Consider the following 15,424-nt stretch of genomic DNA (forward strand, 5'->3'; position numbering starts at 1 on the left):
TTAAAGCATTGCCAGAATATTACAGGTCTTTAGTCAAGATAAACACATCCTGACACACGGATATATGGCAGTGTAAGAAATACGCTATATTTTGCACAGAAACACAGTTTCTTTCATACTGTCACCTTTATTTTGCGGTTACATTGACATTCTTTTCTGCATAAACATGCAAATATAGCACTACATAATCAAACATGTGTCTTGCACAGAGAAAATCAACCTGTTTAGGACCAAACTTTATTTTTTATAACATTTTTATGCTAATTACACGCTCATTATTGCAGTCTGCTGACAGCATTCACGCAGCGTTTTCTTTTTAAAGCTCATTTCAAGTTATTTAGTTGTAATTTTTAGTCATGTTTATGCCACACATGCTCTGTTCACATTGTGTTCTGCCTGTGCTGTGTGTTTTCCAGTGGTCAGTGTTGTGTGGTGCAGTGTGTGTGGTTTCACTCGTGTGTGTTTGGTTCAGACACACTTCATCAGCACAGAAGCGGCTGTCGAACCTGCGCATCCCTGTGTGTGTGTGTGTGTGTGTGTGTGTGTGTGTGTGTTTGTTTGCATGTTACTCACCTACTAACCACAGCTGATGCCAGAGGAACACTCCACCAGCTGCCAAAGCCAGGGTTAGCATAGCTAGCGTGTTAGCAGGACAGCACTAGCGTAGCTCATTAGCAAGTCTTCAGTGTTAGCTTAGCGGAGGATAACACACTCCAGCATTCCACTCTCACACACTGCTGAAAGACAGGAGATTCTGTCTCATTTCTAGCTCTAAATGTCCAACAAATCTTAAATCAAGAAGCATTTCTTACATGAGTAAAACATGTTTTTTTTCAGAAATAATGAGTCAAAATTAGGTGAGTTTTTCCTTGAAGGTTCCTTGAAATGAAAATAAAGTGTTTTATTCACGCTTAGAGGAAATACACCTGATATTAGCATGTAAAGCTTGTAGTTTGTTGCTTCCTACTGAATAGATTAACAATTCACGTCACCTCATACTTCAGCTTCTTATCAAATCTTCTGACCAATCAGATGCTCTCTAGTGTCTGACATACACCATTGGCTGTTTTTAAAAAGGGGAGGGGTTATGTCCAGTTGAGATTACGCCAAATATCAACTAAAGATGCACATTTCAGAGCACGGGACCTTTAAAGCAAGTAAAATAATCTGCTGATTAGCAAGCTTCATAATCTTTAGAGTTTTAAAAGCTGTCTTCCAGATATTGAAAGATATTAATGAATTTATTGAATTTATCAATGTATTTTTACCTCACGTTTTTTTTTCATCATTTCTCTGATGTGTTTTGTTTGTTTGTACACTGTAAAAAATTCTGTAATATTTATGGTAAAAAAATATTTAATTTAATTCATTTAACCATTAAAGCATCAGTAGGAACCAGTGCTGCATGATATTGAAAACATACATTGCGATATTATATATACATATATATATATTAGAGAGGGATGCTCAAAATAATCGATTAACCGAATGAAATGAAATTCAAACCAAAAACAGGTTTATTTTCCTAATTTCTGTCCCCATGAGCAGAATATTGAGCTTGATTAACAGAGAACTCACTTCCTTTAGACTCATCATTTCTGAAAATGGCACAATATTTGTGTTGCTTGTTTATAAATGCTTCTTGATTTAGGAATGTTTGGATATTTAGAGTAGAAGTGAGCAAAGTACTGCATGTTCAGCAGTGTGCTCTTACTCTCGTCCTCTTATATGTGCATTTCATGTGTCATAACTGAACTTTGACTTTGTTTTATGAATTGTGAAGCGCTGAACAGCAGCGTAACCCAAAGCATTCCTTTTATATTTTTATTATTATTATTATTATTGTTGTTGTTTTCTGATGCTGGACGTTTTTTGTTTTGTTTTTATCGGATGTTCCTGCATAGATGATGATTCTCATGTGTTTTATGGGGGATTCGCTGACACATTCCATGTTTGTGCTGTCTGTGGGTACTGGATTGATTTTGTCCTGCACTGTTTCTGATCTGTGTGTGTGTTTGTGTGTGTAAACTGGAAGACTTCTGGTGCCTTCATCGACTAATATCTCACACTTCTCTACTTCTCCATTTACTGGCCTTTTGTATATGAAAACAGCCGTATCTGTCTAATTTTATACATATATATAAATATATCAAGTCAACGGACCTGCCTGTTGTTTTCATTTGTTTGAGTGTTGAGGCCTGTCACGATAAGGACGTTTTGTTGTGCATTATATATTGATGAAGAAAATTGATGCGATAAGCATTATTATTGTCATTTTGACATCATTTTATGCCACTGATTATACACTACATGACAGAAGTCTTGTGCTGGATCTCAGTTGTGAGAGCAGCAGATCATAACTGGGCTTCTAGTTGATCATAAAGTGTCAGAAGGTGGATTTCTCTGCTGGGCCATCTGCTGATCTGCATCCTGATCATCACCAATACTGCAGAAGACCTACTGGAACCAGCATGGACCAAGATTCTCAGAGAAATCAGTCAAGCTTGGTGAAGGAGACATCATGGTTTGGGGTTCATTCAGTATGGGGGCGTGCGAGAGATCTGCAACATCAACAGCCTGAGGTATCAAGACATCTGTGCTGCCCATTACATTACAAACCACAGGAGAGGACAATTCTCCAGCAGGACAGCGCTCCTTTACTTCAGCCTCCAGGGTGTTTATAGTGGCTTAGGAGTCGTCTGATTGGTCAATCATGTATTGGATAATGCAGGACCGGCTGTGATCAATCATAAGCACCTGATCCTCTCGACATCAGTTTATGAATAAACTTCACCTAACATCATGTCTGGAAGTGTCGTGCTTCTGCTGAAGTGTATCTTGTCATCGTAGACTAGATTTATGTTTTACTAGATTTACACAACTTCAGCTGGTGTGAGCACTTCCCTATATATACCCTCCGGCGAGGACATGTTTAACATATAGAGCATATTTCAGGTGTACAGGTGATGCAGGTTTTTATTTTGATGTTTGTACTCTTGTATTGGAGTCTGGCATGCGGCACCATTTCAGCACGGCCTGTAAACAGCCACAGAATGAATTATCAATCAGTACTTCAGCATGTCGGTGGCTACAGTTAGTAAATGTTGAATAATAAACAATGAACGACAGCAAATAGGTGCTGTAGAATGTCTCATGTTATTAAGGGGCTGCACGGTGGCTCAGTGGTCAGCACTGTGGCCTCACAGTAAGAAGGTCTCTAGTTTGAGTCCTGGCTGGCTCAGTTGGTGTTTCTGTGTGGAGTTTGCATGTTCTCCCCGTGTTGGTGTGGGTTTCCTCCGGGTGCTCTGGTTTGCCCCACAGTCCAAACCCATGCGCTATAGGGGAACTGATCAACTACACTGACTGTAGTGTGTGTGAATGAGTGTGTATGGAAGTTTTCCAGTACTGGGTTGCAGCTGGAAGGGCATCCGCTGTGTAAAACATATGCTGGAATAGTTGGCGGTTCAATCCACTGCGGCGACCCCTGATAAATAAAGTGAATGAAAATGAATGAATTGGTGTAATGAACGCAGTATGGTAACTAGTTTCAGGTTTAACATGTGCATGTTGAACTCTGTTATGAACTGAACATCAAATACATTTGATTATGCTAAATCTGAATATTCTTTAACATTACTCCAGATGTTTAAGCAATAAATAATCAAGCACAGTGTTTTGAAGTGCTCACGATATTAATATTTGTGCGTGTTTATTATCATAATGTATTGGATATGGTTATGAAAGTCTAGTGTGTGTTTGTGTGCATGTTGTGTGTGTGTGTGGGTATAATAAGCTCTTCTTCTTCTGAACTGTAGGAGTGTTTTGTGTTTGTTTCTGTGTGAAATGACCCGTCGTATCAGATTTGCTTTAAATACAGTCTCCTGATTCTGTGGAGATTCACCTAGACATGACAAGCGTCTGCACGCCACGGCGGCTATAGTGTTCAGAGTGGGGGGGTGAAGACTCTTATCTGAGCTGGACGAGACGCGCTGGTTTAATGAGAGCACTCATTCTGGGCCGCATTCCTCAGAAGTGCTGCTGTAATCTGAGCTGCGTCACGGTCAAGGAAACACTTGTTCAGATGAAAAATGCCAGAGCTTTTTTTATTTACAGTCTTTCTCTGGAAATCTGCTGATCTGTTTGACCGGACACAAACAAAGACGTGTGTCTCGTGTACATTCAACAACACAGAAGCGTCTGCTAACATGCTGACTTCATGTCCTACTTCAAATCTGACTTATTATAGGGTCAGACACCATCTGCTGAGATTTTTTGCTATTACTGCGGAGAAGATTTCTGTGGAATGATTTTGGCAATATCACAACTAAAAACTTAATAGATTAAATAAAAAATAAAAAATGCTTTTATAACGTTTATTTATGTTTACAAAGCAAATCCAATTAGATGAGATCCATGTATTTGGTAAACAAAGCAAGTCTCTCATATAATATCTCTACTAAAAGACTGAACATATTACTGTACACACTGCATTGTCAATAAATCATATCAACATTCCATATTAGTCAATAATATTACTGAAATTAACTTAAAAACTGAATTAATATAAATTTACTCACGTTTACACAAGTAAATAAATGCACTCACTGATGGGCTGGAAATCTGCAGATTTCTGGGCCTGCTTATAAGTTAATCTTTCAGTATTGCCCCTGAGAATATTCCTGAGCTCATTAATATACACCAACCCGTGAGATCTCTTCGCTCTTAGAATCGACTGGGATTTGCTAGTTCTACGATCACGCTTGAAATGTGGAGGTGATGGAGCTCTTTCAGTAGCAGCTCCAAGACTTTGGAACGATCTTCCACTCTCCTTAAGAACAGCTCCAGCTTCTGAGTCGTTTCAGAGGTCACTGAAAACAGGTATTTTCTTTAGCTTTTAATCGTGTGTTGAGAGTTTATGTACTTTGGTTGCTTGTATATTTGCATGTGTTATGTGTTGTTATGCACAGCACACTGGTACTCATTGTGGTTGGTAGACAGTGCTCTAGAAATAAACTGAGTTGGGTTAATTAAAACATTATTATTTTGTTTCAAACATGCCTTCTGTGTACAGCTGTGGTCTAACACTGTTTCAATTCTCAAGTTTAATGCGTATAGAGGATGAAGTAGAATCAGGAGTTTGCTCTCTCAGAATGAAGTCTGGCAGGTTCATCAGCACTGGTTTATTCTAAATAAACAGAAAAATAAATCAAAACATTGCCATAATATTTTATTAATCCTTTAATTAAAGGCAAAGCTGACTGAAACGAAACCAGCTGATGGAGTATACACTAACCTGCGCATTATTCATAATCTAGACCAGGGGTGTTCAAACTCAGTAGTGCTGGTGTCCTGCGTAGTTGAGCTCCATCTCTCTTCAACACGCCTCCCTGGAAGTTTAGAAGACCTAAGAAGAGCTTGATTAGCTGGTTCAGGTGTGTTTAATTGGGGTTGGAACTAAAATCTGCAGGACACCGGCCCTCTACACTCTCAGAAATAACAACACAATATCGCGGCAGTTCGTAACTTTTTGATTTAGTGGCTATTTCTTATGAATTCATACGATCTAATTCGTACATTTTAGTATGATTTGCTTTTCCCCCAATGACGGTTGGGTTTAGGGGTGGGGTTAGGTGCCCCGCCTCCTTTTTAAACTCGTACAATTTCGCACAACTGAATTTGTATGAATTAGCCACTAAACTGGCAAAACGTTTTCTTGTGAGATCAGGCTGGAAATAAAGGGATACGTGAGCTCACTGGGGTGCTTCCTTTTCAAAAGCTACACATTTGTACTTAAAGGGTCCATATTGGTACCTCAGAAGTATATTGTAGTAAATGTTAAGAAGAACTCTTTTGTACTTTTTAGGTACTAATATGCACCCTCCAGGTGTTAAGATGGACCTTTTAGGTACAAATTTGTACCTTTTGAAAAAATACCACCCCAGTGACAGCTCACGTACCAAGTTTAGACACCCTGCTCTAGACAGTCTTTTTTACTGAATTTGTGGCCTAAAATAACTGATTTTGTTGCATTTTTTTCTCGAATTTTGCAGCAATATTTGAGACATTATTTTGTGTTGATTTACTGTAAAAAAAATCTATATATACCACAGAAAAAAGACTTAATTATATATATATATATATATATATATATATATATATATATATATATATATATATATATATATATATATATATATATATATATATATATATATATACACATACATATATTTATTAATCCTAAACCCAGACATTGTGTTCTGTAACTTACAACAATAAGACTTAATTTCAATATTTTATATGCAACCAAATAACAATTAAACTCATTAAGATATTAACAATCAAACAAATAAAAAGTAATGAAGTAAATTTAAAGTGTCTACAAGTTTCTTTCACAGGAATCTTTCTTTTTCATATCTTGTAGAAATTGGTCAACATTAGAGAATGCCAACCATGCATGAAGTCATAAACATAAGCATGCAAACAATGACTTATATTGACAGCATGTCAACAGTACATCAGGGAAAAATGCAACCAAATGCATTAATCATATGCAGCACTATCGCTGAAGGACAGGCGTCTTTATGTAAAAGATCTTGTTTCCGTAAATCTGTATAAATTGTGCATTTCACAGACTCAATTCACAACAGTCTGAAGATCAAAATCCTCTGAATCACTGCACCACAATCCTTATAATCCTTATAATCTTTAAAAAGTGGGTTATATCTGATATCTGCATTTAGACGTATTGACCCAGAATATAAGTGCTCTGTCTGAGTGTTTTTTGCTTCTGTTCACAGAGTTTAATCAAGTTTTTCCTGGTTCGTTCATGTACACAGCATCCTAAAGCCCTGTTTGGTGGTGTTTTTTCTCTCTCAACACTGCTTAAAGCATAGATTTTAATAAGTTGTTTCTGACAGAAAAGTTCCCATTTGGCCGTCATCTTCAATCTTTTTTTGACCAGTAAGTTTCTGGATGTTGTTTCTATCTACTGTAGATGGTGTGCTTATTAGATCAAACCAGTTCATGTTATGTATACCACAGTTTTATATTGTTTACAGGATGTTGCTTTCTCTCTCTTTCATTTGGTTTCATGTCCTGCTTGAATGAATTAACCTGTGCAACATGACACAATACTTAATCTGTGTTCCTGTATTCGAGATCTAAAGGGTTAGTTCTCCTGAAAATTCTCCTCATGTCATTCCAATGCCCGAGAGCTTCCTTCATCACACAAATCAAGATGTTTTAGATGAAACCTGAGAGCTCCTCATCCTCTATAAAGTTGATGTCATGCATTGCTGATTTCCAGTCTGTATGACTTGCATTGACAGATGAAACCTGCTCTACCTGCTTACACTAGATGCAAACGCACATTAGATTTATACTGTTTACTTTCACATGTGAGAAGTGTCTGAGTAGCTGAATCATCTGCTCTTTCAATAAATAACAAAGACTATATTACATGCTGTCCCAGCAGCTTCTGATTTGGGGTTGTATATCTATAACCAAAACTACATCTCTATCAGTGGATGATAACTATAACCAAAACTATAACTAGTGCACACATGTGTGTCATGCAGTGTAAATACAGCTCAAAGTTGTCAGCTTTATTCGCCAGAGCAACAGGAATTGGAGATGTGTGAGTGAATGAACAGCGAGTTCTCATCTCAAGTGCCCTTCAGCAACACAACAATAGAAGAACAACAGTAGTGTGTAAACGTCCCCACTGGGTGAAAACATTTCTTCACTTATTAATGAGCACTGGACATCTTAAATGTGGATGCCTTTATAACTTTATTCTTGTCATAGTTGAACATTGTATCAATACATTATTACCCTTTACTGAATCACCTTTCAGGACATAAACAGTAAAAACAAAAAGACACGGGTCTTGAATTTAAGTGCTGATGTTCCTGGTCATGATGAATATTCCTGTTTCATCTCATTTTACAGACAAACAAGACTTTCTAAAGCATCTTCAGTCCATTATTCAGACAGTCATGATCAGAGTAGATGACAGATTTCACATTATGTGTGCAGTGCGTGTGTTATTATCATAATACAGCAGATCTTCAAGACTCCAGTAACACAATATAACATTTACATACAAGAGTAAAAACATCTTCACAGTATAAAATCATTCACATTTGCATTGGGGATTTCCCACAGTGAGGTTACAGTGAATAAATAAAGCCCTCGATTGATTGATTGATTGTACAGATAAATCACGACATTATTAACAGTAGTAGTGATGTGACGGTAACCAGTGTTCGGGCTAATGCATTACAAGTAACGCAGAGCAGAGTAACGCAAAAGTAACGCAACGCATCACTTATAAGAGTAACTAAATAATGCAACTAGCTGCTTGTTTGGAGAGTAACTCAATAATGTAACGCATTACTTTCAGAAGTACCTTTCCCCAGCACTGCTTGTCATGATGTGCATTCAGAGCGGTGTGTGGTGATGCTGCAGAAACAGTACAGCGCTTCAGTGTGTGCAGTATTGTCGTGTTTGCAGTGTTGTTGTGTGTTCAGAGTCGCTGCAGGACGCTCACGCAGCCGTGATAACTGACACAGCGGGTCATCGGTGTCTCCTCCGTCACTTTACCACTGAGCGGATCAAAACTCCACGACTGATTCACAGCAGTAGCCTCATCAGTACGACCACCGACCACATAAACCTTCCCCGCACACACCGTCAGACCACAGCCCTCCTGAAACACACACACAGAGGATCAGTGCACTGTAACTGACCAAAACAATAACTATAACGAACGATATCTATAACCAAAACTGTAACTGTATCAGTGGACGATAACTATAACGAAAACTATAACAGGTGACGATAACTATAAACAAAACAATAACTATATCAGGTGATGATAACTATAAACAAAACTATAATTATATTAGTCGACAATAACTATAACGATAACTATAACTACATCAGTGGACGATAACTATAAACAAAACAATAACTATATCAGTGGACGATAACTAAACAAAACTATATATCAGTGGACGATAACTATAAACAAAACTATAACTATATTAGTCGACAATAACTATAACGAAAACTATAACTATATCAGTGGACGATAACTATAAACAAAACAATAACTATATCAATCAACGATAACTGTAACTATATCAGTGGACGATAACTATATCAAAAACTATAACTATATCAGGTGACGATAACTTTAAACAAAACAATTACTATATCAGTCAACGATAACTATAACAAAAACTATAACTATATCAGTGGACGATAACTATAAACAAAAACTATAACTATATCAGTGGACGATAACTATAACGAAAACTATAACTATATCAGTGGACGATAACTATAAACAAAACAATAACTATATCAGTGGGCGATAACTACATCAGGTGACGATAACTATAAACAAAACAATAACTACAGCAGTCAACGAAAACTATAACTATATCAGTGGACGATAACTATAACGAAAACTATAACTATATCAGTGGACGATAACTATAAACAAAAACTATAACTATATCAGTGGACGATAACTATAACGAAAACTATAACTATATCAGTGGACGATAACTATAAACAAAACAATAACTATATCAGTGGACGATAACTATAACGAAAACTATAACTATATCAGTGGACGATAACTATAAACAAAAACTATAACTATATCAGTGGACGATAACTATAACGAAAACTATAACTATATCAGTGGACGATAACTATAAACAAAACAATAACTATATCAGTGGGCGATAACTACATCAGGTGACGATAACTATAAACAAAACAATAACTACAGCAGTCAACGAAAACTATAACTATATCAGTGGACGATAACTATAACGAAAACTATAACTATATCAGTGGACGATAACTATAAACAAAAACTATAACTATATCAGTGGACGATAACTATAACGAAAACTATAACTATATCAGTGGACGATAACTATAAACAAAACAATAACTATATCAGTGGACGATAACTATAACGAAAACTATAACTATATCAGTGGACGATAACTATAAACAAAACAATAACTATATCAGTGGGCGATAACTACATCAGGTGACGATAACTATAAACAAAACAATAACTACAGCAGTCAACGAAAACTATAACTATATCAGTGGACAATAACTATAACGAAAACTATAACTATATCAGTGGACGATAACTATAACGAAAACTATAACTATATCAGTGGACGATAACTATAAACAAAAACTATAACTATATCAGTGGACGATAACTATAACGAAAACTATAACTATATCAGTGGACGATAACTATAAACAAAAACTATAACTATATCAGTGGACGATAACTATAACGAAAACTATAACTATATCAGTGGACGATAACTATAAACAAAAACTATAACTATATCAGTGGACGATAACTATAACGAAAACTATAACTATATCAGTGGACGATAACTATAAACAAAACAATAACTATATCAGTGGGCGATAACTACATCAGGTGACGATAACTATAAACAAAACAATAACTACAGCAGTCAACGAAAACTATAACTATATCAGTGGACGATAACTATAACGAAAACTATAACTATATCAGTGGACGATAACTATAAACAAAAACTATAACTATATCAGTGGACGATAACTATAACGAAAACTATAACTATATCAGTGGACGATAACTATAAACAAAACAATAACTATATCAGTGGACGATAACTATAACGAAAACTATAACTATATCAGTGGACGATAACTATAAACAAAACAATAACTACATCAGGTGACGATAACTATAAACAAAACAATAACTACAGCAGTCAACGAAAACTATAACTATATCAGTGGACAATAACTATAACGAAAACTATAACTATATCAGTGGACGATAACTATAACGAAAACTATAACTATATCAGTGGGCGATAATTTTAAAGATTTAATAATGGTAAAGAGTAAGAGTGGTTAGCTGATTGTGTATATATAGAATTTTTGTGTATATAGTGTGTTTGTGTATATAGTGTGTGTGTGTATAGTGTGTTTGTGTATATAGTGTGTGTGTGCGCACCACTCTGACGGGCAGTTTGGCAGCAGGACTCCAGCAGTCTTTACTGGGTGTGTAACAGTAGATGTGCTCCATCAATCCTCCAGCCACGTAGATAGAGCCGTTGAGCGAGACTGCACTGATGGAGCGATGAGAGAACGGGCATGGAGACACGGATGACCAGCTGTCAGTCAGAGGGTCATAACACTGCACCTGTGACACACACACACACACACACACACACACACACACACACACACACACACACACACAGGATTCAGCTCATCGGCAAGCATATAACACACAGTATAGCACTGGAGATCCCTGAAGAAGAGCTTTTACTTGAATGAGTTTACCAACTATGACCACATCAACACTGAGAAACAGAGATGTGCTCCTTCTAAACTGTGCATGTGAATAGGTGAAGGGAAACGACTAAAGTTGTGAACGAACCCTTACCAAAGACTATAGAATACACTGAAACAGACTCTCCCCTTACTGCCTGCAGCAGAGACAGAGACGGACGCTTCACTGCAGCATCTGGCTTCTCTCAGAGGAGAGTGTGTGGTTTGGGTGGGATTATTAGTTAACTAGTGAATTAGTTGTTAGTCTGACCTGGTTAGTGTTGGCGTGGTCGCTGATGGCTCCTCCGATGACGTAGAGTTTCCCACAGCAGCTGGCCAGAGCGGCTGAACTGACCGGCAGCGGGAGCTCCGACACGCTGATCCAGCTGTTCTCATGAGGACTGTAGCGCTCCACGGTGGACACACGCTCACGACCGTTATACCCGCCCACCACATACAGCTGCACACACACACACACACACACACACACACACACACACACACACACACACACACACACACACACACACACACACACACACACACACACACACACACACACACACACAAAATGGTGAATTTAGGAAATCAAAAATATAACTAACATTAGAGAACTGAAATAAAAAATAAACAAAACTCACAAACTAACAACAGCAGAATTTGCGGACGTTCTTTGGTAATTCTGTGCAGAATTTTGTAAATAATCTGCAGATTTATGCGGAATGATTTTGGGAGTATCGTAACTATAAACTTAATATTCATTCATTCATTTTCTTTTTAGCTTAGTCCCTTTAGAACCAGTGACGTTCTTGCTGTAAGGCGACAGTGCTAACCACTGGGCCACCCATCTAGGAAAGGAGGAGGAGTAGGGGTGGAAGGGGGGATTCTTCAAGATGAAGATGGCTGTGATATGGAGCTGAGGGTGTTTATAGTGGATTAGGAATCATCTGATTGGTCAATCATTAATTGGATAATGCAGCACCAGCTGTGATCAATCATAAGCACCTGATCCTCTCCACATCAGTTTATAAACTTCACTTATTGACGTAGAAGGAAGGGTGTGTGTGGAGCTGCCGATGCGATAAACAACAGCAACAGAGGGAACATGAAGACCCATCAAACCTGAGATCTCTCTCGTACCCACAAATTCCTGTGAATGGTGGAGGAAACCGTGTATAAACCACAGGCGCATGCTGCCATGACGTCCCTCCACTTCCACCTCATTATGTATTTTAAAGTTGGGCAAACTTCAAGCTAAAAGCAAGACGATTTGGTCCATTGTGGCTAGTGTGGCGCAGATGCTAGAACCCCCGTTTACAAATGGCTGACTTCACTAATTGTATGGCAAGTGTAAACACATGAATCAGATATGAGTCACAATTAAAAGAAGGCGGGCAAATCCTCCGATATAGGCGAATCAGAATTGGGCATAAAGACCTGACAGTGTAAACACGGCCTGAGTAACACAACGAGTCGCTTTTCTGGGGAGTAACTCGATATCGTGATGCATTACTTTCAGAATAAACTCTCCTCGATGCTGATTATAACCTTGACACACACACACACACACACACACACACACACACGCACACACAGCATCAGATCAGATCCTCACCTTCCCACACAGCGACACCATCTTGTGCCTCCAGCGGCCGCGGCTGAGCGCACACACACGCACCCACTGACCTAGAGATGACATGAAGCGCCAGACATCTGCACTGTTCAGCTGACCACCTGCACACACACACACACACACACACACACACTTCAGTGCTTCATTTACACACCTCATACACACATGGACACAATATATGCATCATTTACACTCCGGGTGCTCCGGCTTCCCCCACAGTCCAAACACACGTGCCACAGGGGAACTGATCAACTAAATTAGCTGTAGTTTATGGGTGTGTGGGTGTTTCCCAGTAGTGGGTTGCAACTGGCAGGACATCTGCTGTGTAAAACATATGCTGGAATAGTTGGTGGTTCATTCCTCTGTGGTGACTCCTGATTGAATAAATGGCACAAACCAAAAGTCTTTGTTTTATTGCTGTGCTAGCGTGTGTTATTCCCAGATAACCCCTGCTGAATAACACACACACTCTCCTCCAGGAACTGAGAGTCAGCGTCAGCGAGTGTGATCATATCTATAATCATCTGCTGTTATCACTGTCTGCAGATCTGTGGCCTGCTCAATACAGTATCCTTCAGTCAACACTGATACTCTCTTCATCATCATCATCATCACACTGAAACCTGTGAGACCAGATCAGCACACTCCAGCAGATCATATCAGGCACACAAACACACTCACAGCTCCTCTAGAACACACTCCTGAATATCTGCGTTTGTGTTCTGGAGAATAGAGCAGAACGCCACCGAGCAGGAAATAAAGAGAGAATGAAGACAGCAGGAGGAGCACAGCCTCTGATCTTCATCATCATCATCATCTGATAGGCCTCACTGGAATAATAACATGAGCAAACATTCCAGCCGATGCCCGAGCTGATAGAGTAAGAGGGAAGGTCAGCAGGAAACACACACACACACACTATCAAACATGCACACGCTCACACACAAAAACAAACACACACACACACACTCTCGGTCTCCTACCTGACAGATAGATGTCGTTCTGCAGTTCGCAGGCAGCAAACTCAGATTTGCAGTATCCGGGCACGGCGGCGGCCCCCTGCCACTGTCCTGAACACACGTTCAGCTTCTCCATGAAGGAGAGTCTGGAGAACCCGCTCTTATCACAGCCGCCGAACACGAAGATCATCTCTGCCCAGCCGGAGCGCCTGACACACACACACACATACACATACACACACACACACACACACACACGTAGAATTAATTTATATATATATATAAATACTCACTTTTGAGTAATCATTGTGAGAGAAGTTAATATAAATGTGTGTGTTTGTTTGTTGTAAACACACTGTGTGTTCTGCATCATTCACTCTGTGGGACAGTCATCCTCCACTGTTCCAACATTTGCATCGACACGTTTTCGATTTACTCTCAAAAATTCTTAATTCTGTGTTTGTTGTGAAGCCGGCATTAGTGTCATTATCGCCCTCTGTTGGCTCAGCGTGCACTTAACATGCATCACAGTGCATTTGAGACGGGTCTGGATGCAGACCTGGTGCAGATGCAAGCTGAGCTGCATCCATTGGTTTTTAAAGAGCTCACCTAAACCCCTCCCCTAACCCCACCCCTCACAGTGACGTCACTCACTCCACTGAGTGCACTGTGTCTGACATTGCATCGCTGAGTGATGCAGTCTCAGCTTGCATCATAAAGGCTGCATCCAGATACTGTTGTTGCATCTTCATCTGGACAGAGATGTTTTTAAAACCAAATTGGGCAAGCTCAGTTTATTGAGGTTGTTCTTGACGTACGAGCGGACTCGCGGACCCGCGGCTCTAGACTTCTGCTCTCATTCACTTCTATTGATTTCTAGATGTTAAAAACAGCTGGTTCTGCTGCTTGATGCTGCAAGCTGATATCTTATTATATTTTTCTACTGGTCATGTATAGTTACAGTACACATTAATCTAAAACTATATCATTTAAAGAGCAGAGAATGAATCTTGCATTTAGTTTTTTGATTACATTAAATAACAGAGCTGTGTCACTATAGATGTGTGTAAACATGCACACATCTATAGTGAAAGAATTTGATTGCTTTCCTAACTTTTTAATGCTCATTTTAGACAAAATTTGTTGTGTTTTAAAGAAAATCACCAAGACTGACATGTTCAGATATTATTATTATTGTTAATGTTATTATTATTCAGTCATTCATTCATTTATTTTCTTTCTTTATCAGCTTAGTCCCTTTATTAATCCGGGGTCGCCACAGCGGAATGAACCGCCAACTTATCCAGCAAATTTTTTTTTTTTGGAGAGGATGCCCCTCCAGCCGCAACCCATCTCTGGGAAACATTCAGACACACTCACTCAGTAGACAATTTAGCCTACCCAATTCACCTGTGGACTGTGGGGGAAACCGGAGCACCCGGAGGAA

At 38.8% G+C, this 15,424-nt stretch overlaps 2 protein-coding genes across 5 annotated transcripts in view; one reads left to right on the forward strand and one right to left on the reverse strand.

Moving 5' to 3' along the window:
• Positions 1 to 2,162, forward strand: part of mpzl1l (myelin protein zero-like 1 like) — a 13,620-nt gene extending 11,458 nt beyond the window's left edge. Inside the window, exon 5 of one of the 2 annotated variants that reach the window (XM_087269515.1) lies at positions 1 to 2,162. This exon is cut by the window's left edge and continues 1,596 nt beyond it. The gene's annotated coding sequence lies outside the window, so the exon portion shown is untranslated. 2 annotated transcript variants of the gene reach the window in all.
• The window catches only part of klhl35 (kelch-like family member 35), a 103,222-nt gene that overhangs the window by 83,830 nt on the left and 3,968 nt on the right, over positions 1 to 15,424 (reverse strand). For 2 of the 3 annotated variants that reach the window (XM_087269903.1, XM_087269904.1), the window contains exons 4-8: positions 14,002 to 14,186; positions 13,001 to 13,119; positions 11,657 to 11,845; positions 11,066 to 11,254; positions 7,776 to 8,713 (exon numbers count right to left, since the gene is read on the reverse strand). In XM_087269903.1, coding sequence (XP_087126029.1) covers positions 8,531 to 8,713; positions 11,066 to 11,254; positions 11,657 to 11,845; positions 13,001 to 13,119; positions 14,002 to 14,186 — 865 coding nt within the window. In that variant the 3' untranslated portion in view covers positions 7,776 to 8,530. Of the gene's footprint in view, positions 1 to 7,775; positions 8,714 to 11,065; positions 11,255 to 11,656; positions 11,846 to 12,390; positions 13,120 to 14,001; positions 14,187 to 15,424 lie in introns of those variants that run through there. The other variant, XR_015500631.1, reaches the window with a different exon arrangement.

The sequence above is a fragment of the Danio rerio genome, chromosome 10 (genome assembly GCF_052040795.2).
Source record: "Danio rerio strain M-AB ecotype USA chromosome 10, GRCz13ab, whole genome shotgun sequence".
NCBI classification, from domain to species: domain Eukaryota; kingdom Metazoa; phylum Chordata; class Actinopteri; order Cypriniformes; family Danionidae; genus Danio; species Danio rerio.